The sequence below is a fragment of the Mastacembelus armatus genome, chromosome 5, assembly GCF_900324485.2.
Source record: "Mastacembelus armatus chromosome 5, fMasArm1.2, whole genome shotgun sequence".
NCBI lineage: Eukaryota > Metazoa > Chordata > Actinopteri > Synbranchiformes > Mastacembelidae > Mastacembelus > Mastacembelus armatus.
This window is the reverse complement of record NC_046637.1, coordinates 273,093-299,575: the sequence shown is the minus strand read 5'-3', so window position 1 is coordinate 299,575 and position 26,483 is coordinate 273,093. Positions and strand designations below refer to the sequence as shown.

At 46.8% G+C, this 26,483-nt stretch overlaps 1 protein-coding gene across 5 annotated transcripts in view; it reads right to left on the bottom strand.

Annotated features, from left to right (window-relative positions):
• rnf123 (ring finger protein 123) overlaps nucleotides 1–26,483 on the bottom strand; it is a 74,866-nt gene that overhangs the window by 30,476 nt on the left and 17,907 nt on the right. For 3 of the 5 annotated variants that reach the window (XM_026306587.1, XM_026306590.1, XM_026306588.1), the window contains exons 26-36: nucleotides 26,367–26,477; nucleotides 26,104–26,281; nucleotides 25,776–25,850; nucleotides 24,628–24,715; nucleotides 24,088–24,175; nucleotides 22,946–23,030; nucleotides 20,746–20,885; nucleotides 20,127–20,183; nucleotides 19,838–19,969; nucleotides 19,399–19,474; nucleotides 17,748–17,832 (exon numbers count right to left, since the gene is read on the bottom strand). In XM_026306587.1, coding sequence (XP_026162372.1) covers nucleotides 17,748–17,832; nucleotides 19,399–19,474; nucleotides 19,838–19,969; nucleotides 20,127–20,183; nucleotides 20,746–20,885; nucleotides 22,946–23,030; nucleotides 24,088–24,175; nucleotides 24,628–24,715; nucleotides 25,776–25,850; nucleotides 26,104–26,281; nucleotides 26,367–26,477 — 1,115 coding nt within the window. The remainder of the gene's footprint in view (nucleotides 1–17,747; nucleotides 17,833–19,398; nucleotides 19,475–19,837; nucleotides 19,970–20,126; nucleotides 20,184–20,745; nucleotides 20,886–22,945; nucleotides 23,031–24,087; nucleotides 24,176–24,627; nucleotides 24,716–25,775; nucleotides 25,851–26,103; nucleotides 26,282–26,366; nucleotides 26,478–26,483) is intronic. The other 2 variants (XM_026306589.1, XM_026306591.1) reach the window with 1 other exon arrangement.

Below are 26,483 nucleotides of genomic sequence, written 5' to 3'. Positions count from 1 at the left end.
ACAACAATAAACAACAGCTGGTGTCTCCCTGCTCAGTAAGAATGAATGATGTAGTCGTGCACCACAACACAACTGAGGAAATTCAGTTTTGTTTGTCGAATATCTGTGTTTATGTTAGAAAATGTTTGTGAGGGAACATCTCAAATACAAAAAATCAAATCCAACAATAAACAGCTGACACCTGCTTTCACATTTACACTCTGTATTTTCAATCTACCTTTCAAAGACCTGTGAGTTTGTTTTTGCCTTATTTATCTGTGTGATTCTTGATATCTGAGATAGTCAAACACCAGGAGTGATGAGTTTGTGGCTCTGACAAACCGTCCAAACGTAAGGTTCTGTCAAACTGAACTAAAGCTTCTGTGCTTCGTTTAACACGACCGGCGAGCAGCTCGAACCTCCGGGTCAGTGCAGCAGAACCACAGCAGGGACGGAAACGTGACCTCGATGCAGCTCAACAACAAGGTGTGTCCTGGTGCTCAGGGCCAAGCCACAGACCACACAGTCCAAATAAATCATAAAGCAGTTTTCAACAAACAGCTGAATCACGCTGTCAATCACAGACCTGCCCTCATGGTTCAGTGTGTACGACACAGAAAATCAGACGTGTTGCAGATTAAGGCCACACTGCGTATTCAGTTACTGTGGGAGCTGACCTGTAAGTACATACGGAGTAGTAAAGCCAGTAAAAACACCTGTGCGGGTGTGAACTACAGGTGTGCTGCCCAACAGTGCAATAGTTTCCTCAGCCACTTAGTTCTGGATAATTTCAACATGTTACCACATCAAATCAACGCTGAAACTGCTCGGTACTCGAGTAAGTACTTCTACTTAAGTACATGTTGCTAATACTGTAGGATTTTTACACTGTAGTACTGCTGTTCTTACTGAAGTACACGGTCTGAATACTCGTCTGCAGCCTGGCTGTAAAGTACTGAGGGTGCGGGGCCTGTGCTGAGCCAGAGCAGCCGGTGACGGGTGGACGCTGAGAAAACAGATAAAAGCCGAGGGAAAGAGAAGAAGCAGCGATCAGGGAAAACCGTTTCAGCATATGAAGCAGACATGAGATCATTTCCAGCAAGATGCTGAACACTCATTATCGTCAGCAGCTCCCCGATGGGCAATATCACTGTTATTATCAGCATCAGGATCAGCATCAGCCGCTCGCTGTCGTCACATCGCGTCCATCTTCGTGCCCCCGCAGAGCCTTGACTGCAACCACGCTTCCATAAAACTGCCCCATCAACAAAAGAGAAACACCTTTGTACCGTAACAACCACTGCACCAAACCGGGCCTACAGTCCGTTTACAGCCAGAGCTGAGAGCAGAGCAGGCGTCTCTCAGTCTCACACCAACACTAGATTCTCCTCAGGCTTACATGTGGAAATTAGAGCCCTGACATGGGGGAGCAACAACAACACAGAAGCCCAGGACAAGTGAGAAAGAGCAGCGCATCCTGGCTTAGTCCGATGCACGTCTGCCGAGCCAGGATGAGGAGGTGCAGCTCTGTCAAACCAGGTGTAGACAGGTGGGACAAGTGTCCGTCCACAGCTTTCTAAAATAGACCCCGGGACTGAACACAGAATTCCTGATGCCAGATTCCTGATTCCAGAGCAAAAATGGAAAAGTGTGACTGTAAAACAGTAATTTCTAGCAGCTGAACTAACAGATGCACCACTGGGATTAATGAGCTGCTCTAGAGCAAAGTCCAGTTCAGCTTCTTTTAACCTGCTCTCATGTAACTGGGCTAAACTGGGACAACTGAAATCCCGACTTACTCCCTTATGTGTTTTGTGCAATAACCACCAGACCTCACAGTCCAGTCTCCACCTGCAGTGAGTCCTGCTTTATGAACCAGTTTCTGGTTCTGTTTGGACTCTCTGAGTTCCTGGCAGAAGAACCTGCTATAAATACAAACACCTCACACTGACGTCACACATTTAACCAGAACCTCCAGCTTTCCCGAACCTGAACCAAAGAGCTGCTGCAGAACGAGCTGTGGATGTGGACTCTGTTGTCACGGTCTGGGACTTTCTAGCCCTGATACCCGCTCAGACCACCCGGTCGTGCCCTGCTGCCCTGAAGACATGTGGGAAATACATCTGACCATAAAATCCAGCCCTGATTGCGTTTGCTGTTTCAGTTCAGTTGCACAGAAAGATGATTTTAGGAGTAAGGACTGAACTTTCAGACTTTAATGAAAATTTATAAGAAAAGTGATAAAAAACAACAACAAAGGCCTAAGGTGAAGAGATCAGTTCACCGCAGCTTTAATTTGACATTTTAATAGAAAAACAATTCTCAAACCTTCACTGATGCTCACCACTTAAAACAAACACACCTATTATTACTGTCAGTGCACTGAGTGAATGTGCAGCCCAGAGAAATCGGACCCTACAGCATGTCCATGGAGTCGGTTCTGTCCCCGTGAGGAGGAGGAACTGTGCATACGTGTGTTCAGTCCTGTAGACAGCAAGCACAGGCTGCAGTGTTCGAGTTTGTTTTCCCTGAGCTGATAAACGGGACAATTACTGAGGCAACACAGAGGAAACAGGCTCATAAAGCGACAATACGAAGCGACTGTAATTCATACACACCCACCATGAATCAGTGAGAGATTATGTCGCCAATACGGCAGCCAAAGGCAGCGGCCTGCGGCGCTCAGGCCGAAAGAATCTAAAAACAAACCCATCTGCTTCTTTTATGACCTGACAGGCTCTGATTTCGGTGCTGTGGCCCTGAGCAAACAGCCGAGAGGACACGACGCCGTCACCATAAAAACACCTTTTCTCTCCGTTTGTCACCAGGAGCAGATTCAACCACAACTCTGCCCCAGACGAGTCAAACCTCACCTGCAGCTCAGTGTTTCAGAGTCAAACTTCACCTGCAGCTCAGTGTTTCAGAGTCAAACTTCACCTGCAGCTCAGTGTTTCAGAGTCAAACCTCACCTGCAGCTCAGTGTTTCAGAGTCAAACCTCACCTGCAGCTCAGTGTTTCAGAGTAAAACACAGTATGTGAACACAAAAGAAGGATGGACACACGCACAGAACACAAAGTGTATATTCGGTGCAGTGCTGAGCTGTGTGTGTGTTCAGGCACTGGGGAGAGTAAGATCTAACTGGGAGTGTGTAATGGGCTGAGACTGCAGTAAATGAGCTCGGCCCAGATGGGCTGTGGATGTGTTTATTAGCCGCGGAGTCTGAAAGGAGATAAACAGAGAGAAGCGAGGATCTCTGAGATCAAACCACGGCAGTTTCCAAAGGTTGTAAAACAGGCCTGTCAGCTCGTCAGCCTGGTCCGAGGTCCAGAGCTGCTTTAATCTGTCACACGGGTTTGTCCGGTTGCGTCAGCCTCATCACACGCTGCGTTAGAGCTGCTCCAAAGCTGTGCACACAGCACAATCATGTGAGAGCTCGTTTTTCCTGAAACGTCCAAACACATCTCACTGTGGTTTGATGCTTCTACAGGCACAGTGTACACAAAGTGTGTGTGTGTGTGTGTGTGTATAAAGCTGCGTGTAAGCCTGCTGCTGTTTAATGTGGGCCTGACTGCACCTGCCAGACACAGCCTGAGGCTAATTACACCAGTGACTAGATCAGAAGTCACAAATCACAACCACCTGTTCCTGGTGTTCCTGTCAAACCCTTACACAAAACTTACAATGCGACCCACAAACTGACTGCTCTCTAACGTCTGACACAGAACGGGCTGAGGTTCTGAACGAGGCCGATGTCGTCACACGTCACGTCGGACACGGCCTGAGAAACGAAGCCTCCGTGTCCTGCTGAATTCAAGGACTGTGGAAAACCAGTTTTTCCCAACAAAATAAAATTGGACTTCAGATAAAGACGCACTTTAATGTGGGATTTTCTGATGTCATGTGACTTTAACTTTTGCCTACGACATCAGCTCAATAATAATCAAATAAATAAATAACGTTTCATTTCTTTAGGAAATGAATAGCTTTGAATAGCTAAAATCTACCTGTGCTTAAATGCAGCATCCAGTTGTGGATCTGTGTAAACGTCACAGGCAGAGCAGCGTGATGCAGGCGTGCACGTGTCGAACAACCTGTAAAGACATTTAAAGAACTTTCTCGTTGAATAACCACACGGCCTTTATACACACAAACTAACAGAAACACACCTACTACCATTCAAAAATACACAAAGTATGCAGATGGAGTACAAATACCACCCCCCCCCACACACACACAAAATGATGGATCATTAATCTCCCCTCTATAGCGCTCCTGTTCATTTCCCTTGCCGCCTTCCAGCTATTATTCAAATCAACACGATATCAGAGAACATCAGTAAAGATCCTCTGCAGCCATAAATTAGCAGTGAAAGCTGCTGATTGTTATGCAGATCCTATAAGGTGCTTCAGTCACTGAAGAAAAGGCCATTATTCAAAAATACAACAGCCCACACAGTACCGATGCCCGGGGACACAGGGGAAGGAAAGTACAGAGACTGAGGGTTTAAAAGGAAAGAGGTGGGTCACGTACATTGTATCCTGCAGGTATTTCCACATTTTATCAAGCAGCAAATTATTTACCGCAGGGAGAAAAGTACAGATTTCTATTTGTGTTAGAAACGCTCCTCCTTGTCTCTCCTAATTCAGTGAAATGACAAGAAACAGACAAGAAACACAGAACTTCATTGAGAATCCTGCTGTTTTTAAGTTTCCTTCAGTGCCACAGTGAATAAGTGACAGGGGTCTGTGCATCCATGGGTTCACTGCAAACAGCAGCTCATCACTGTCAGTTCTGCTGCTGCTAATCTACACAATATTTAAAATCTACAGGCTAAAAAAAACAACAGTGGGTCTCAATGTGTGGTAAATAATGAAAATCTAAAAGTTGGCAGCTGAACAGACACGAGGAGAGTGGGATGTGTAACACAGTGACAACTCCGGTGTGAAACCTGAAAAATGCCTGAACAGAACAAACAGATTGTTCTGTGTGAGCCAACGACGTGACGAGTTCACTCCCACGTCCGCTCAGACACTGAAAACAAACTTTCGTGTGGCGAGTGGACCTACTGCTCACCGGACACGACATGGTCAGAAAGAGACGAAGAACAACAGGGACGAGGGTTTTGTTGAGCCGCGGGGAAAAGAAATGTGCTGCCTTAGTGCTGTTTAGCAACAACATGAAGTGAAACCTCGTGAAACACATCGCTTAAACAGGCAGGACCTATGTGACTTCAGGTACTCTGGGTTAGTGTATTCTGCATGGAGAACCAGAAGGCCTGCAGGGGAGAGTAACTGCAGACGTGGAGCAAAGACGTGGAGCAAAGTACCGGCAGGTGATGAGGGTCGTGTTTCCTCAGAAATGGAAATGGAATCAGGAAATCCAGCACCAGGACAATCTGTAAAGTGGAATTACTGGGGGTGAGAGCTTTTTGAAAATCTGCCAAAATCAGCTGATATTTGTTAGCAGGAAACCCTAAGAACCTTGTTTGATATGCAGTAAGTAGAACAATTGAGTGGGTCAGGGTCTTCAGGAGGCGTCTCAAGCGTCTGTGGCACCTCTCCATTCTGTCACATCGGCCAACACATGCACGTCACGTTGATCTGTTGGGCTGCTCCACATTATTTTTACACCAGGGAGGATGAGGTCCTACCAAATACTGAACACTGCATAGAAAGGCCTGCATGTTGTCCCTGTGTCTGTGTGGGTTTTCTCCTCCCACAGTCCAAACACATGCAGGTCAGGATTAGGGTCTGAACCCAGGTGGACCCGGGGCCTTTCTGTGTGGAGTCTGCATGTTGTCCCTGTGTCTGTGTGGGTTTTCTCCTCCCACAGTCCAAACACATGCAGGTCAGGATTAGGGTCTGAACCCAGGTGGACCCGGGGCCTTTCTGTGTGGAGTCTGCATGTTGTCCCTGTGTCTGTGTGGGTTTTCTCCTCCCACAGTCCAAACTCATGCAGGTCAGGATTAGGGTCTGAACCCAGGTGGACCCGGGGCCTTTCTGTGTGGAGTCTGCATGTTGTCCCTGTGTCTGTGTGGGTTTTCTCCTCCCACAGTCCAAACACATGCAGGTCAGGATTAGGGTCTGAACCCAGGTGGACCCGGGGCCTTTCTGTGTGGAGTCTGCATGTTGTCCCTGTGTCTGTGTGGGTTTTCTCCTCCCACAGTCCAAACACATGCAGGTCAGGATTAGGGTCTGAACCCAGGTGGACCCGGGGCCTTTCTGTGTGGAGTCTGCATGTTGTCCCTGTGTCTGTGTGGGTTTTCTCCTCCCGCAGTCCAAGCAGGTTCGGTTGGTTGGTGACTCTAAGTTGCCCATAGCTGTGAATGCGAGTGCGTCTCTATGATGCATGGGACTGTAAATAGCTTTAGCTAACCGCGGCACACCAACACTGACGACTGCCAGGATTTTTAAAAAGCATCATGTGAGTCTCTGAAACAAAGATCTAATTTGGTGCTGATGGATCTCTCAGAGGGAAATCCTGCACCGACCGACATGAGTGAACATGCTCACAGACCCTCAGGCCTTCACACAGACAGGACAGCAGTGAGATTCACACTGTAACACCAGTTTCATGTTGAAGCTGCAGCAGCTGCTGAACCACCTGGTTTGGTTAAAAGTCTGATGCAGCTTAGATTTCGGACTGAATGAAACTGTGACAGTGGCCACGAAAACACAGCACAGCAGAGATATGCTGTTTCACATGGCTGAACCTTCAAACCTCCATTAAAGAGGAATCCCCATCTGATGCTCCTGCTACTAAAACATATCACATCAATTATTCAGCAGCACAGGGCGAATAAAAGCAGCGTGGAAGAAATCCCATCTCTCCAGCTCACTCTGTCCCTCACCATGGACGAAGAACTGCAGGAAAAGTACAATAATGCCTTTCCATGTAGTGTTCTGAATCATTTATTGTTCTAAAGATGTGAATTGTCAGACAGAGCATAACAGCCTGTGTGTAAAATGAGGAATAACCTAAATAATCCAACATTAATAAAATGAGCACTGCCAATACTGAACCGAATTATTAAACATTGCAAGGACTCGTGTGCACGTCTAAAAGAAAAAGGACTGCAGCTCTGAGGAAAATCTCCAGACAACAGTCAAAGCTTTTCTTATTAGCACTTTCCACTCTGCTTCATTATGACTAAAACAGGTCTGACCCGAGCTCAGAGCTTTTTTACACGTGTACAGATGGCGTTCATATTTAGCCGGCTGCTGCCGTCAGCACAGAGCAGATCATAAAAACGCTTCTTATTGTCCACATGTGCAAATATTAAAAAATACAAGGTTCAAGAAACTGTTTCACCAAAAAACACAAAAACAAACAGAGCTGCATCAGGTATCCTAGAGATTTAAACTGAGACACAACTGAGCTTGTTATGTTACAGTGAATTCAGTCTTTTAGTCACAGTGTCTCATCAGCAGCAGCAGAACTGACAGTGATCAGCTGCTGTTTGCAGTGAACCTATGGATGCACAGACACCTGCCACACACACACACACACACACACACACACACACACACACACACACACACACACACAAGCTTAAAAACAGCAGGATTCTCAGTGAAGTTCTGGGGGTAGACGGCGCCTCAGAGGCTGATCTGCCTTAAGGTGCCGTCCAATCAGCAGACAATAACTAACCTCCAGGGGGCTGTAGAACACCTGTCCCTGTCACCTCACCTGCCTGCCTTAAGTCTCCTCCCTCCACACCCCGCTGCAACTCTCTCACTCCCCCACTTTAAATCCTCTGCATGAGCAGGGACCCAGCGGGCCACTACCTCAGAGACGAATTTGCTGTTTCCAACTTCTCAGGTGTGATGAGCATCTTTGGGGTTTGGGAGTTTCCTGTACTACTGCATGACATAAATAGTCAAACATCAATCAAGTAATTCTGAAATATTTAATGGACATAACTGTTAGTGGCCTTCGGTGGTTTGCAAGCAGAAAGAAAAAAATAATTAGTCCATCAACTTCGCCTTTTAATATAAACACAATCAGTTATACTCAGATTATCCTGATTTCATATCCACCTGGTTCAGTGTGCAGCTCCTGCACCAACAAATAAATGTCAGATGGAGAAATAAATGAATTAGACTAAAGCTGAATTAATGAGGGTGGATGTGATAAGACCCCAGCCTTCATTTATTTAGCATGTTAGCTGGTTTGCTGGCTCCATCTGTGCAGTGGCTGCAGAGCCAAGTTCCTGCTGATTTTCTGCCAAACTCATTGTGGTCCAAGTGGGTCCACAGACTCCAGGAGGACGTATATCACACACATCCACAGCAGCACGTCCCCTTATAGGTAGGACCCCACGCAAACAGTGACACAGTGGTCTGCAGCTGCTGCAGGTGAATTAGTTTAAGGAGTCAGATGATTGATCGACAGAAAATGAATTAGCTGAATAATAAAGGAGCACTGGACTGGACACACAATAATCTTTACCCTTCAGTTTGAACCTGTTTAATCTGTGAATATCTCTCTCTCTCTCTCTCTCGGTTCTTTTCCTTGGTTTTTAATGTCGTCCTGCAGATTTATCCACCTAACCTCTCGTCTCACCCATCATCTGTCCGACTCTCTCCATCTTTAATTTCTCCCTCTGTAAATCCTTCGCCTGATTTCTTGCCCTCTGACCCCTCTCCCGTCTCCCATCCTCCATCTTTTCTCCGTCTTATTTTCCTCAGAACTGCTTCTTCGCTCAGACCGCCGGCGTCTGCCGCTCTCCACCCAGCCTCCACTTGCTGCTCTGGCGTTTCCACGGTAACAGAAGACCAGCGAGGAGACGGGAAGCATTGCACATAAAACACGCGTGTACGGACATACACGCCTCACGGTGTGAAATCTCAGTGTGTCAGTCTGAAACATGTTAGAGCTGGAATGAAACCAGACGTGCAGAAACCCAGGTCCAGCACTGGTTACAGCAGCCGACCGTTAACAGCTTTTAAAGTGGCTCGACACAGATCCCTCACATTTGCTCTTTAATATAATTTCACATTTCACGTCAGAGCCGGACAAAGTTGTGACAGTCATCACCGACACATCTGCAGCAAACTGACATCAAGCTGATTCATCCATCTGCAGAGACACACTCACACCTGCAGACAGGTAACCTAACCCGTCTGTGTTAGGACTGTGAGGGGAGCCAACAAATGAGAGTCTGAGTTCTGACCAGTTTTCACCCAGGTCCTCCACAGTCCTGTGAAGAGCAGCACGGTCACAGTTTGCACCACGACAGGACTCGTCCACGTCGCTTCTTCACCTTTCTAGTGCACGTTTATGAAAATTTCACATCATGAAAATTGAGGATACAAACGACCAGACAGCTGCAGAAAAGACAGAAAGAAAAAGACATGAACCCGACACCTGTCCAACAGTCCAATCACTTCATGTCCCGGAGCCTCCGACACACAGACACACAGACACACAGACACACAGACACACAGACACACAGACACACAGACACGCAGTGTGTGAATGCGTGGAAAGCATGAATATTATAGATGCATGATGCTGCACTTTAAACTAATTAGGGACAAATGGAAATTCAGATCGCTTTTATAATCACCATGAAACTGTTAAATGATGTTTACTGATAATGAATTAAAGTTCACACTAAACCGGTTTAACCACTTTCACCAGTAACTTCACTAATCACATTCATTCTGACATAGAAACCCGGGTCGGAACCAAACCGGGTAAGGCCGCTGCACAGACGGAACCAGCTTCCTGACGAGGTTCGGTGTGAAAGGCCTCTTGCTTTCCTGAGCCCTCGGCTCATCGTTTCTCTGCTGCACCTGTTGCTGTTTCACTCAGGGCATCTTACTGCTCAGTACTGAGTTTTACTTCATTTGAACAGTTTTACCTTTAATTTGTCTTAATGGGTTTTTCACTGCCTTTTGTTTTTAGTACTGTGAATATTTTCCTGGGTCTGTGTAGGAAAGGTGCTGTAGAAATGAAGCTGCCCTGTCTTTACAGTCTTTGACCACCACTGGTTTCAGAAACATCTCAATAAGCTGCTAAGACTAAGAAAGTAATGAGCTTTGTCCTTATACTTCACAAAAATAAAAATCACTGCATCAACCTGCATCGTTGCTGTTACAGGCCATAAAATAAAACTAGTAGTACTTTGCCCACAGCCACGTTTCGTCCTGGCCTGGACGTGCGGAGGAAACTGTACGTACTGGAAAACGATCCTCCCAGCTGAGAGGGATCAGCATTGACACAATAAAAATCACAGCAGTTCAGCTTCTGTGCTGGAAAAACAACATCCCCAGAGTCCAGGCCTCTCATGATCCAAAGCTGCTAAGCTAATTAGCCTCGGTCTCAATCTAATCTTCGGATGGCTGCGAGCTGCTTCTCATGTCTTTCAGCCTGAAGTAATGGACAATAATTAGCACCATTGATTTCCTACAGTGCACAGGGAGGACGGGGCTGTTAACAGAGGGCGGAGGGGGAGACACGGCGCTGATGCACATATGAAATCTACTGGTACACCCCCGCCAAATACCATTAAACCGCATGAAACAGCAGAGGAAGGAGTGAGGACAGAGGATAAGTCATGGTGTTTACTGTGGCGTCACTCCGAGGAGAGTGAGCCAGTGGGGGGACTGCAGGAAAGTCTGGGTGGTCGGGGGAAGTAATCAGGCCTCCATCCCTGCAGCTATAAACCCAAACCCAAAATTTCAGGCTCACTGATCCTGTTGAACTTACACAGCATCATCTAGTTCAACAAAGGGCCGATCAGGAGCCAACGTTTACAGCGTGATGCGTTTTTATTTACCTCTTGTGATGACAGTGACACTGGAAACTAACAGTCCACACACACTTTCAGTTTTACAGCGTAAAGCAGCCGTTAACAACGAGAGGCCTGACCCAGCATCAGCATGGCTGGTTGAGTAAAGCTGTGAGGTTCTCAGGAGAAACCAAAGGAAAAGAGTCTGACACTGTTTCTTCAGCAGCACCAACAAGATGAAGGTGGTGGGAGTTTATTTTTAGATCGCACCAACATTTTCTGTTTGTTTCTGAACCAAAGGTCAAGTGTGGCCAGGTAAGCAGAGGTCACCTGGGAGGCGGGTGTGTTGATGATTTACTGGAGCGCCACAAAACGAACGCCGCCTGATTTATTACATGCCAAAGCTTCACCAAGCAGTGGCCCAACCGTATTAGCAGAGCAGGCTGTGTGTGCGATGCATGTGGACATGAAATGAGTTCAGAACGCTGCCCCAGGCCGTTCACAGGACGACTGTTCGATAATTAGTGCGGCAGTCTGGTCCACTGAAATGTACGCGGCTCAGAGCTTGTTCCCCTGCACACTCTTCTTAAAATGCCACTTTTCAAACCTCATTTCCACAAAAACCATCTTCTTCAGTTCAGTTTCACCACCATCACATTTGTTGACCTGACCATTGTGACAGGTTCACGTCTGCGTTACAGCTCACACCGTACGTTTGGTTAACACACGATCCCTGCTGGCGGCTTGTTTGACCGCCTGGGTGCGGTCCGAAGTGGGCTGCGCCGTACCAACCCACAGAGCTGGTGTCCAGATAAACAGTCCTGCACCGACACAGCGGTCTGGTTTTATCTAGTCATAAAACACCCAGATTCAAATAAACATAAACCATGACAGAGCAAAGGAAAGTGCTAACAAGCAGCATGAACCTGCAGCGTGACACTCGGAGTATCACTCCTCCAAACTTTTTGTGTCCTTATGCATCGACACGGCTCCTTGTGGAGTCAGCACGATCAAACCAAAGCATGGATTTGAAAGCCAAGCAGGATCTCTATACCGTCAACACCATTCTGATGCATTCTGTGCTGTGGGTCAATAAATCCCATTATGGGTGGACACTAATGGTGCAGTCAGGTGCAGAGCGGCTAAAGAAGAGTCCTTGATGGAGTTTGATCCTGGGCAGAGAGAGCACTACACTGACTTGTGTTCTCGATGATCTCTGTGAGCTGAATGCAGTCTGAGAGGCAGAGAGATCCTCACGTCAATCACTTAAAGATCTGCTTAATAGCACTTAGCTGAAAGTGGAGCACACTTCCAGACGACTGCATCATTACTGAGTATTCAAATGTTCTAGTTTGCACTTATGAACCTACTAAAGCTGTTAAAATCAGACCTATACCAAAGTATATACCTGGGGGGTTCGCAGAAGGTGTGTTTGATAGTTAAAGGACTAGATTGTCAATTAGTGAAATCCTGTCAGCTGCTAAAAATCCAAAGTAAGGAGGCGTTTGTCTTGGGGGACCAGTGGTCAGGAACAACAGTCACTGTATTTACAGACCTGTCCCCCTGCAGGGCTAATGATACACATTTACAGATAACATGTTGAGCCACAGGTCCCACCTGGGGACCTTTGTCTCATCTCTCAAAGAGCCTTATAGAGTGGACTCATTCTGGTTGGGGACTGGGCTTGAAACTGCAGCTGTAATGTTCCTGATTGAGGACAAACCAAAGTTAAACACTGTTTGTGATTTCAGTGGCAGTTTGCAAATGTGGGTTTTCACTCCAGGAAATCCGACTTTCTGGCGGTGCAGTGAGAACAGTCGTGACTTTCCCTGCAGAAGCTCGGGCTGGTTGAAACGTTAAAAAATGCTGTGAGATGGATGATGCACAGCAGAGCAGTGATGGGTGATGGGATACCACAGGAAGCCTCTGTGCCCATTAATGGACTCTGTGTGACCAGTAACACGATTGCTGGAATGAATAAAAGCATTAGTGTCCTCCACTGCAGCGCTGCACAGGCTCCTACAGGCCGAGGCAGACACTTAGGATTTTCTCTCTGAGGCGCACGATCCACGAAAGAAACCTACAGCTGATTGATTATATGCTGCAGGAAAGATGGAAAACAAACCAATCTGAGCTTCTTTTGAAAATTAAAAGCTTCAGGATCTAAAATTAACAGAGTCATTATTCCAAGAGAAAGACTATCGAGAAATTCTCAGTGGATCTAGGGCGTCTTTATTTTGATCTAAGCTCCATGTGTTGGAAAAACTAAGCTTTCTCAGAAATGCTCAGCACAACACATGAACGTTTTGCTGCGTTTCTTTATCTTCGGGCAGAGTAAATCAATTAAACAATGACTCTGTGGTTGTAGCTGATGAAAATAATAGTTGATGCTGGAACCAGGAACTTCCTGCTTTCTCTGGCGGTTGCCTGGAAACACAGAAACCGCGCTGTCTCCGCTTCAGCTTTTGTACAGATTTAACTAATGACAAAGCGATAATCTAGTCTCAGCTGAGTCATGGCAGCTGGATTTCTTGTTGTTGAGTCCAGTCCTCCTTGCTCTTGGCCTGTGGATGTTCCTCACTCTATGGCAAAGAGTCCTGACAACTCAACAAGAAGTCCAGGTGCCACAGCTCAGCTTCTAGCCATCTTCACAGACATGAACTGACCGTGTCCACGAGCTTTACCTTTGTATTCTTCTGTCTTTAGTTTCAGAAAGCCTGAGAGAGACTCTGTACACATGCTGGGACTCAGTCTGTAGTTAGAGCTGAACACGCGTCTACTCTGCACGTCCTGACATTTCGTTTATGTCGGAGGCTTCGCTCTTAGAACAGGCCGATCGGTGCAAACCACTAAGCCTTCATGTCATGTGCCAGCCCGACTGTGCTGGTCCAGCTGGAAGTGCCCCGGTCCCTCTGTGCCAGTCGGTGACTGACAGCCCACGACGTGTTTTTCTCATATGTAAATGTGGACTGTTCTTTGCCAAGTAACTGTTCAGTAAAGTTAACTTTGACTAGACGGCCATGTTCCCAAACTCTCGTCTGCCTTCAGAGAAAAGACTCCTGAGTTTCAACATTCAGTGAAATCCTCGTCTTGTTTTTCTCCGAGTCAAAAGTCATGAGCTGTTCGCTTAGCATAAAGACTAAACCAGCAGAAACTGCTCACCTGGCACCAGCTATTTCCTGATCAGCCAAACAGCACAGACTACACAAAGTCCCCATCAGACACAGTCCAAGACACAAAGCCCTGCAAAGAGCAAACAGATGCAGGTGACACACGAAGATCTAACATGAGCTGTAACCTGAGCGCAGAGCCGTGCTAGCTGTTTCCAGTCTTTAAGCTAAGCCAGCATTCGCTGTAGCTTCATATTGAAAATGACTCTGGGCCCTGATGCTGCTCACAAACACTGAATTCAAAGATGAGGGAGTTTTGTAAGTAAAAGTGAATGAGACACAGCGAACTCTTTAGTCCTAAACCATCATATTTAGGGGCTGATGAGGTGAAGTGAAGCAGCAGATCCTGTGACAGCAGAAAAGTCGACCACAGCTGCTTCAGTGGCTCATCAGTCGGCCAGAACATGTGGACTTCAGCTGAACATTTGTGAGTAAACTAACACGGTCGCTCTGCCTCAGTTCGCTCCTCTCTGCTCTGGTTCCTGCCACGGCCACAACATTCAAGTCATTTTCACTCAGCGACGGTTTCATGGCTCAAACGCCCTGGTTCCCTCACTGCAAAATCCATTTGAAGAAGTGACCTACACAAAAACACATGCAGACCTGTGCGATCGCATCAGTACACTGCTGCTGGGTGCAGGACCCGCGAGCCACCTCAGCTCCTCCACACAGACAGCAGGTATTCAATTCAATTCAATTCAATTTTATTTGTATAGCACCAAATCACAATACAAATCATCTCAAGGCACTTTACAAAAACTATGGTAGTTACAAAGAGCAGCAGACAACCTGCCTCCAAACATGGATGTTCTGTTTCTCTTAACCACAGCAGCTCTTTGTGGTTCAGGCTGTCCAGACAAAGTTTGTTCTTCATCTTCACCCTGAAACTGTCTGGCAACAAACATCAGTCCAGTCCAAACGTCTGTGGGGTGGCAGCCATGTTCTGTGGTTATTTGTGTTTTCAAGCTACATCACCTATGACAGTCTACCTGGGTTGAACTTGCAGCCTGAGTTACCGTCTGACTCAGACTCTGAGTGGCTGCAGGGGCCCATGGGTTTATGTCTCTGAGTATCTGCCTCCTAACAGGTTTATTTATTCTCCATGTTAGTGTATATTGTGTATTACTGTTATTATTGTATGTATTTCAACTGCTCATTCAGCTCATCGTCATCAGGGACAGAAGAGAGCAGCCAAATGAATGTGGGACACTGCTGACTGTTTACCTTTAGCCACATTCATTACTCTGACATCCTGGATAATCCAGACCACAACAGCTCTTTTAACAGATAAGGGGGAGAATTATAAAGTGCTGTGCTACACATATTAACCAGCGAGGAAAACTGAGAGACAATCAATCAGTTTCCTGTTGCAGTGGCCGAGGAACGACACCGGCATATTAACAGACGTGACGATGAGTCACAGCAGAGAAGAAACACACGACGTGACTACTTTTATCCCAGTAGTCACATCAGAACATGCTGTCAGGACAAACCACCACTCTCTGTCTTCTGTCTGATCCTGTCCAACCACAGTACTCTGGTACGGGCCGTGTGCCATCAGAACCTTTTGTCAGTGTCATTAACCCAGATTATAATGCGTGTTCTGTCCGACAACATCGTTATTCTAAATGACTGATTTTATCTGCAGCTCAGTGACCATCGCTCTTCTCAGTATTTACGAGCCAACATCAAATTTCGTGGTTGAGTGTGACAACAGAAAAATACGTAAATCACATCAACTATCAGGCGAAGAGAAAACAAGGGGGGGGGGGACAAAAAGAAAGTGAAAGCAGAGTAATCACAGGAAAACTCATTTTCAGTATGAGTGCTGAATCAAACTCGGTAAATAATTGAACACATCATCACACATTCAGTTAATAAACACAAACAGACCCGGAGTGTAAACAGATGCATCGGACAATAAACACTGAGAACAGACCAGAAACCTGCTCAATCCCAGTAACGGACAACACATCATCCTCAAGATACGGAAATGAGCAAACTATGACGTGGGCAGCAGAGGGCACAGCTGCGGGTCGGCCCTTTATCTACACCTTTACCCCTCACCTGTCCCAGCCCGACCCAGAACAAGAATTCACCTACAGGTCAGCTGGTCCACACACTCAAGATTCTCATAAGCTGTTTGATCCAAACACTAAAGGTCCTGATCCAAAACTATGACCCTTCTTCAAATTATTGATCTGATGTGGATGAAAGTTTCACTGGAGAATGTGACTCCTGAAAGTGATGAGATCAGATCCTATAGAGAGAAGAAGGCTCACTCTGTTGGAAAGTCCAGTGTTAAGGCTGATCTCTGGCTGAGTACAGACACCAGCTGCAGTTGAGGAGAGCAGTGCTGCAAATTAAGCAGCTGAGCTGACAGAGCACGGTACAGTTCAGTGACAACCAGGTTTCAGCTGAAAGGCAGCAGCGAACGTCAGTGTTCACAGCTCCTGTCAGCCAGTGTTTCCTGCCAGTCGGAGGTTTTCTCTGGCACCAGTCGCAGCTTTTACCGTCTGCTAATTGAATTTCCTCCACACTGCAGCACATCAACACCCTGTGATATGCCCCACTGCATTCTCACTGTGTGTGTGTGTGTGTGTGTGTGTGTGTGTGTGTGTGTGTGTGGAGCTGTGCGTCAGTGTGTGAATGTAAGTGAGAAGATTCCGTATATGTGAGCATGTCAGTTTTAGCTCTTCCACACCTACAACTTGGTTCAGCACAGCACCGTAAAGAACCAGCAGGGCCTCGGTTTTTTGCTTTCCTGAAATGGTCCAAATAAATCCTGACTGAAGCGTTGTCCCCGCCCCCTCCGCCTGCGTAGACCAAACACAATTTACCACAGCTCACGTCTCTCCACCAACTGTCTGCAGACCGTCAGCGTAATTTGCTGCGAGTTGTTGAGACATAATGAGTTTGGATTCATCACTGGAGGAACAGGCTATTTAAAGCTCCGTCACAGCTCTGGCTGCACCACAGTCACAGATGATTTACAGGACGGGAAATGTCCTTGTTTCTCCGTTTCACATAGCGACCCCTGAATCCTCACACTTCTTCACAGGAATGATGCAGCCCTGCATACACCTGCTCCTACACAGGCTTCATCCACTGATCTGGTGTCAGGCAAATGCTGGAGGAGGAAACTGATGGAAAGAACAGAAGAGATCTCCAGAGGTGCAGGGGACTGAGCAGACACGGAAAATCACTGTGAGGAAAAACAGCAATAATTCACACCAGAATCATGATTCTGGTTTTATGATTCTGCATTGACTCTGCTTCCAGAAGTTTGCAGCACTGAAAAGAAGGTCTGTTCCTCATGTATAGGTGGTCCACAGAGACCACGAGCATGGGGAGAGGACCCGGGGCAGAAGACATCTGACAGTCCAGCAGCCCAGTGTGCTCAGTGTAACTGTGCTGTTTGGTTTAAAGAGAGTTCCTGGACTTCATGTGCTGGTTTCTGTCCTGACCTGCAGTGTGAACTGCATGACCTTATACATGCACAGGTGTGTGTCTTTCTAAACTGTCTAGTCAGATCAGGTGGCCCAGGTTCTGGACCCATCTCAAACAAGAAGCAGCTGAGGACAGTGTGGAGCCACAGTGAAGGATCTGAATTCAACTCAAAAACTAAAACTGAGTGTAGACTCATGGAGAGCAATGGTTTCACTGGTAACACTACACACATTTCAGACACCAGCAGAGGAAGCAGAGATTATTAAATCAGGAATCAAACACTCCCAGAGAAATTCTGGGCAAAGCAACAAAAACGCACAACGACTGATCAACAGCAAAGTCCACGGTAAGAGAACGAAGAGGTTTTGGAAAGAGAAGCTGCAGCTCAAACACAGAAGCAGAAGCTTACCCCTGTCTGTCTCCATCCACCAGGATTCGAACCAGGATCCCTGTAACAGCCACCAGGATCGGGTAGTGGTCGACACTCTCCAGACCTGCAGCACAAACACAAACAGGTTTCTTGTTGTTCTCACAGGGAGGTGCAAAAGTAACAGTGCAAGTAAGAAACAGACACAACAACATGAGACACGACAACATCCCCCATTGACCAGAGGCTGGAAGCTTCACTTCCGCCTCTGAACCACCTGTTAAAATGTTCCCCCTCAGCACTGGGCCAGTCAGCTGAAACATGACGTGGTTTGAGTCCGTGCTGCTCCACTGTCTGTGCTACACCTTCCTCATCATTTATTGATCATCCAGATGAACTCAGATTCACCGCTACTGGAGATGTGAGGGAAAGGGCAGGACCATTTTAACTCAACAGATCCACTGATTAAACTGTAGAAACGTGTGTAGCAAACACAAGATAAATCTGGAAACAACTTGTGACAGGCCTGTACTTTCCCAACAACTTCACAGTCAGTTCTGAGACAGTTTTCCAGGAATAAATATAAGTTGACAGTAATCAGAAGAAAATGTGAATGTTTCTCTTTGGGAACTTCATTCTTCACATATGTTGACGTGTGCCGTGATGGACCTGAAGGGCTGGAGGGAATAGCCTGGAGTTCACCGGCTCAGCACATATCTATGGACCCTGGGATCAGAACCATTAGCACCAGACTGAAACCGTCTAGAGACCGAAGCTGTCCAAGTGCTGCCCTTCCTCTCTGCATCAGAAATTTCTGACACTTGGACTTGGACAAACACTGTGACGTCAAGTTTTATCCTAATAACAGAGACACGAGCAAACCCATCACATGATCCTATGACTGCCAGTGAGGACAGAGTCCTACTGCAGCAAACCTACTAAGACCCTGAAGAGCTGAGACTCAGGGCAGTGGATCAAATGGACAACTAGGAATCTGCACATTTCATGTTTTTTCATTTAACTCTTCTGTTTATTGACTCAGACTGACTATTGGTTTGCTCCGGAGGGACAGGTGCAGGTGTTTTTGCTTTTATACCAGACGTCTCATGTACTGATCCAAAGTTTCTCTCATGTCCTGCAAAGTGTCATTACTGCAAAGATAAAAACTCTCCTGTGCTGCCTCCCTCACAGCTGTAACGCTCATGAATTAACTACATAGAGAAAAATAAATGAATTCAAAATAACTTGCAGAGTCATGAGTCAGAGTGCAGCGGGTTGTATTCCCCTTATCACACCAGATAAACAGGAGACACAAGAAGAATGTGGAGTCTGCCTTCAGGCAAACACAGAATAAATTTATAGATAAAAATTAAATTTAAAAAACTGCAAACAAACAAATTAAACTGTGAAAACTCTATTCAGCCTCAGTTTCATTCAAACGTGTCTGAGTCAACGTACTTAAAGAAACGATGGGTGTTGGGCTTCAAATGTGTGTGTACGTGTGACATTTTACTTCCATAACATCAGTGTGAGGACACGACCCCACACAGTCAGAGGTTTGTTTGAGGGAAACCACCTGGTTAAAGGGTTCAAGACAGAACCAGGTGCAGGCTAGAAGTGGTTTAGGTTGGGTTCAGGGCTAGGAAAGGGTGTATGTGTGTGTGTGTGTGTGTGTGTGTGTGTGTGTGTGTACCTGGCAGTCTCAGATTGACCACACGATCAAACAGGTTCTTCTCCGCAGTCACTCTGTTCAACACCTGGTTCAGCAGCTGCACAGGCAGAGACGTGAGCAGGTTAAACTTTCAACATCTTCACAGAAACAAGAATCATCATCAAAATCACGTTTCCATTAGTTCCCACTGATAAAAGACTGTTTGGTTCTGTGTTGTGGAGTCACACTAAGAGCTAAACCATCTGTCTGGTCCACTTGTGAAACCTCATTGTCACGTGTACATTCTGCACAGAACCAGACCTGTGGACTCTGGCCTCAGGCACAGGAAGGGATCTCTTTATGAGAAACGAGAAACCGAGGGAAGGAAAACCGTTTCTGTTTCAGTGCAGCTGAAAATGTTCATTCTGAACAACAGGCTGTAGCAGAAACACACTGGATGACCCAGACAGGTGTGCATTACCTGAGCTAGTCGTCTGAGGAGCAGCTCCGCTGAGGGACGTGACCAGTCCAGAAAGATCTCAGGTACCAGAGTGACCGTCATCTCCAGCACCCGCAGCAGGCTGACGGACAGGTCGAAGCAGGTCGCACACACCTGGAACAAGGTTTCACATCAGAAACCAGCAGAGAGGCGGAGTCTACACAAAGCAGGTGAGTCCACACACAGCAACGAACATGCTGTTTAAAAAGCTAATGTGTCGTTTAATTTGGTGACGTCTTCAGGACTAAAGAATAACAGTTTGAGCGGTTACCTTCAGCTGACGCGTGTCCACAAAGTTTCTCTCTGGACGCTCTGCAGCCTGCTGGATCTGACGAAACAAAGAGAAGCCGTTAAACCACCCCGTTAAACGAGCAGTGAGACAGACTGACACATTGTGATGTATTTTATCTCCCGATAAAAACATGTTTGGCTGCTTGTTCTAGCCTCTGAGGTTCAGAGTGAAATGTGTTGGACGGGCGTGACTCCCTAGAGCTGGGGTCTCCAACTCCGGTCCTCGAGGTCCACTGTCCTGCTTCTTTTCCAGCTGTGCCTGCCTTCGCAGTTTCTGATTGGCTGAGCACACCTGATCCAGGTAATCAGCAGTGGGTAGGACAGGGATAGTTCGAAAACCTGCAGGACTGTAGCTCTCACGGACCAGGGTTGGAGACCCCTGCCCTACAGGATGAAGCCTCCTTATTCTGTGACTGAAGGAGTCAGGTGGCCAGGAAGCTGCATTTAAACATTTAAACCAGTGGGTCTATATTTACAAACTCCTGCTTCTCATTGGAGCGTTTCTCACACCCACAAGACTTTATTTAAATTTGAGTGAACCCGAACGTGTCAGGCGGAACCGTGTGGACGTACACATGCCGGCAGCTGAGAGATCTCACCTCCTGGATCATGCCGATGAACTCGGAGAAAGCCCAGTTGAGCTGGTTCAGGACGCTGTTGAGGAAAGAGGCGGCCATGTCCTTGTCCATACTCAGCAGCTCTGCCATGTGTCTCTGCAGCAGCAGCGAGGGACACGGCTCTGAACCAATCAGATGAAGAAACGGGTCAACAAAAGCAGGAGGACATGGAGGAGAGAATGAAGCAGCATGACCTGCTGAAGATCTGCTTCGCAACTGGTGAAGCACAGCAGCCTCCAGACACAGAGGAGGCATCTACAGGAGCAGGTGCAGAGCACATTTACTGCAGAGGTGGGAATCAGCCAAGTCAGGCTTTAAAATATTCTTCAAATTTGAGACTAGAGCAGAAAGTACAGGTGAAAAGACAAAAGGAAAGTAGGAGAAAAGAGAAGAGAGGGATTAGCAGGAGGAGGCAGGGAGATGGAGGAGGAAGGTCACAGAGGAGGAGGAGGAGGATGAACTCAAGTGGATGGAAAAGATGAGGGAAAGCTCTCCAGAGCTCCTTCCACCTCTGGGAGACGTGATGGGAACACTGTGGGGAGAAGTGTTCATTAAGTCCAGTAATCTCTGTCCCTGTCATCTGTCTCTGCTTCCCTGAGGAGGAGAAGCTCCATCTGCTGCACAGTTTAATGTCTATTGTCCTGTTTCCAGGTCGGAAACAGCTTGGTAACAAACCTCTAACCGCTAATTGATCAGAACTTTTATCTGTGACTGTGCTAGTGACCGAGCCATCACTTATATCAACCATCCAACTACATTACAGCAGCTCGTCCAACGTGCCTGATTTTCTGCCTCCGTGTAAACAGAACAGCTTCAACTTGTGGACTGTTGCTCGTCACCTCAGATGATGGGGACTGTTCTATAGATTCATCGATTATCAGAAGAATAAGTGATAGACTCATGCATAAATGAAATAATCATCACAAAGCAAACAGGCACAGTGTCTGCTGGTAATGGAACTGTGTGTTGTAACGGCAATGACCAAGTTGACAGCCCAAAAAAAAGGGGATGGAAAATAACTTACTTTGGAAACTAGCAATGGACAGATCTCCTGAAAGGCATGCAAATGAGAAGGCACACAGATGAAAGTCAATTATCATGCAGAACAAAGGAGAGAACAGAATTAAGAAGCTTTAGGACGAAAAGGACAATGACACGGAAAAACAGGCTTAAAGAAAATGATATTATTACAGGAAGAGTCCGACATGCTTAGTTTGACACAGCTAAATGAGCAGATTAGCATATTCCCTGTGTCTACAGGCAGATGGCTCAGCTTTAGCTTAGCTTAGCACAAAGACGTAAACTGTGAGGAACTGGTGCTGGTGGAGCAGTGGAACCAGAGCCTGTAAACAGTGACGGCTGTTCTCAGAGTCTGGAGCTGGTTTTTGGAAACAGACGGGCCTCCCATTGTTGGTGAGGAAGAACCATGTGAGCCAGGTCAGCGGTGTGGCTCCCTGCTGGGTTTCTAATAGTTTGTGGACAACAATGGAGGTCTACAGCACAGATCCATAAGCTGAACCAGGTTCTGGACTCACACATTCATTGGTGCTGTCAGTCTCTGGATGGGATCTGGGATCTTATGAGAAAACAACAGGGTCTGACTCAAGATACTACCTCTGTTCTGTTTCCTAAAATAAAATGCTGCAAAAACACCCAGAACAATTTCACTTCTTGACAACAAATGTCATTTAACTGACACACACAGACGCATGATTAAAGCCATAAATCACAGTGGTGTGGTAAAAATAAACCTGCTGTAGACAGGCAGTCATGGCCTCAATTTATTTATGGAAATTCATGAAAAACACAGACGTGAACCAGGGCACTCACATACACACAAGAAGGATTTTTCTGGGCTAAAATTAGTGGCAGAGGATGCAGAGAAATACAAACATGAGCAACACACACACAGCATGAGAAAGTATGAAAGAGAGGAAGCACAGCAGGGAAGAGCAGATCACTGATTCATTTCAGCTTCGTTCTTCTTTGGCTGTGGAGCAGCTGGAACACAAAGTGCACAAGCGAGTAGACACAGCTGAGCCTTCCAGCCCTTCGCTCACAGTCATTCACATTCACACCGACAGACAGTTCAGCCTCCTGCTGCCCACAGGCACGATGATAGAAAACAGACTGCAGCCAAAACACAGTGTGTGAGAGGAAAACACGGTGAGAGAGCACCTACTCTGCAGACTGGGCAGGTTGGCGTCCTCAGGTTTGGTTTTCAGGAGGTGAGGCAGGCGAGTATATCTGTAGCCAAATCCACAACCCTGAAAAACAGCAAGGCAGAGCTCAGACATCTGGTCCAGGTGACACGGCCAAACGGTCCGAGCCTGAAGTTTTACAACACAGGTCGACTTTGTTTGATTTTACGTTTGTGACTGGAGTCATCAGGACATTTTACACGTTCAGATCATCAGCTGAGATCAGATGGTCTGAGGAAAGAAATGGTTATCATGTCTCCACATGTGCCTGTCACTTCCTTCCATGTTCCATCCACTGTAGATCCTCAGAGACTCTGTGACATGTGCTAACGTGGTGCTAACAAGCCCACACTGCGCCCACACAGCACCCACACGCTGGACCTTTTTTTCCCCGTCTGGGTAAACCTGACTCTTCCTTGCTGCACCGGTGCTGTACTGACCCACTGGGTCACCACTGTGAAACGATCTCTATCTGACAGGGACTGACAGTCTGCAGTCAGTTATACACATCCAGCCATAATACTGCAGGCTTCAGTCCAAACAGCAGAAAACAGTCGCTTTTGTTTGTTTTACAGAGGGAAATAACTAACTAATAATATTTCACATAAATGGTGCTTGATTTACTATTCTAAATTATTTACTGTTTCACTAAAAGGTAGAGAAAAAAACCTTTTGAATAGTGTTTACTATAAATATATTTTTCTTTTTTGACCAATTAGTAAGAGAAGTTCACCTTAAACATACTGAAGATATCAGCATCATAAACACATCTGTACCAAAGCAAACAGCTGGAAATCAGCTCAGAGTTTTGATGACTTTAGCTGTGGTCAGACATCCTGTCATCACACATGCATCAGGACACTTCCCTGTACCAACATGGCGGCTGCAGGCAACAGCTGCTCATGAGGAATCTACATGAATATTTATCTGCAACACTGGAGCTAACATGCTAACATTAGCATGCTAACATGCTAACAGCACCGATGCTAAATGTGAACACTTTGACCTGTGGAGTGAGGACGCCCTGCACTGTGACAACTTCCCTCCTACAAAGGGCTGTCAGCAGGTTCACACCTGGTGTTATGGTTCAGGTCAGGGTAAAAAGACGCGTGTGCTCGCTCACCCTCCACAGTCGGACCAGTATCCAGTTGGTCTGAGCCCAAGGTCTCTGCTCATACGGAGCCAACAGATTCCTCATCATGGCCACACGTCTAAAACAGATCACACAACACAAGTACAGGTCACAACAAACACTCAATACTCAGTTACTTGCATTTTGATTCCTCTGTATGTCTGCACATGTAGTCGGACTGAATCTTAAAGTCCTACTCATCTGAAATTATCAGCTGGGAAAAGGACTAAAAGTCAAAATCTATGAAGTCGTGTAGTTGGCGTGCGTTTAGTGAGACACGGGTAAAATAATGAGGTTTGCTGGCGTGACGTGAGATCAGCCTTCCCTATTAACCAGCTGTCGGATGGACACAGGCATGTGATGTTGGAGCTGAGGGTAAGAGAAGTGGAGGAAACGAGGCGACATATGAAGTTAATGACACGTCAGAGCTGAAGTGTAATGAGCTCAGCGAAGACACTGACCACCTTAAGGAAGGTGGGCTCCCCCTGTGGTCGCCTGCCTGACGAAGGAAGCAAGAAGACAAACACTCACTGTTCCTCTGGGATCCTCTCCACTGCCCTGAGGGATTGTGGGTAACAGACGTAGCTGGCCAGGGCCTGCATCAGAGAATCCTTAATGTCTGAGAGGAGGAGAGAAGTTTGTCAGATCCTCACATCCACCTGTTTACCTGCCAGGTGAGAACTCAAAGCTTCACATGCAGCACGGACAACAGCAACAAGCCAAAACATAAACAACAACAACACACTTTATTTGTAGGGAGACCAGTGTGATTTGCACGGGAACGTCAGAAATAAATATTCTTTAAAAGCAAGAGCAGAAATCAAACACCATGACAAAAAGTACGAAGGAGGCTGGTGTGAAAGAAGATCATTCAGAGAGGACAGACATGACACACTGTTCATCCTCATTCACTGGTGCAGCACAGAAAACACTGTTTGGCCTCATGTCACAAGTTTTTAGCTGTTTCCACGTATAAACAATTTCAATTTAAGGGAATGGGATGAAAATTCATGTCAGGAACTGCAGCCGCTGATTTATTCCTGCTGGGCAGCACCTTGTCTCCCTCTGTGGCCTCGGCCTTATTTTTCTGTCAGCAGCTCTATCACACTGGACCAGGTGTGAACCCGAAGAAGCTAAAACCTATTTTAGCTTCGTGAGGAGACTGAAAAAAGGTTTTCACGTCTCCCTCGACACCGACCTCCACATCAGCATGTTTAGGCATTTCCTCACACTGCTGAAGCACCTTAAAGCTCAGCAGCAGAAAAGTTTTTCAGACAGGTGCACACATCGCTCAGACCACAGGGGGCGCTACAGGACACACAGCAGGGAAATCAGACAGGCAGCAGCTCATTTTCATGTCAGCTGATTAAATCTAATTGCGGTGACATGATTTGTGACAGACCTGGAAAGTCTCTCCCAGAGAGGCCAGACACAAACAGGAGAACCAGGGCCGACGCTTGGAGAATGTGGGACATAGGTGGGACTGCAGGATGTGTGTGTACATACATATGCGTCTGTCCTTCTGAGACAGTTGCATCTTATACTGATCTGGTTAGGAGGCGCTCAAAGAACAACGGGAAGGGGAAGCCGGACCAACCAATCGACATGCAGGATGCGAAACTCTGAGCCATCGGTGACCTACATTCACCCATAAACCCCGAAAGTAAATGAAGCATCACCTGTTCCAACGATACGTGGATCTGCAAAGTGCTTTGCAAGGATCGCAGCCAGTTGAGTCAGGGTTTCTTCGTAGCCTGAGGAGTGAAGAAAACGATCACGACACAGGTTGGCAGTGAACAGCTGAAACAGCAGGATGTGTGTTTTTCCACAACCAACTTCATGTTAAATCTCCCTCCCACCCAACTGGATGAAGACTGAGTCACTCCCATCGACATTATTTTGACTCGTATTTCAACTACAGTTCCCAGGTCTGCAAACACACGACTTAAGGTTTTGTTGTGTCCACACATGAGGCTTTCAGTGAAATGAGCGGTAACCGGGTTTCACCTGGCAGCTCCTCCATGCTGTTCACCGGGCTGAAGTAGTTCTTCAGGGCGCTGTATGCATTCATGGCCACGTTGAGGTAGAACTCCGGAGCGAAGGCGAACAAGGAGCCGGTGTTGTCGGCGTGTTCGATGGTCCGAATGCAAACACACAGCAGCCAGTAAACGTCCAACATCTTCTCCTGCAGACACAAACGGACATGGTGATAAGACACAGATGAGCAGAATGAACACGGGTCAAACACCGACACTGTGGGAGCTCAGCACCTTGGAGTAGATGGTGGCGTTGATCCAGGCCAGTCTCCTGCTCAGGTGGTTCAGCTTCTCTGCAAAAACCTTCTGGCTTTTCTGCAGCTCCTCCAGGATGTCTGGCCTCTGCTGGGC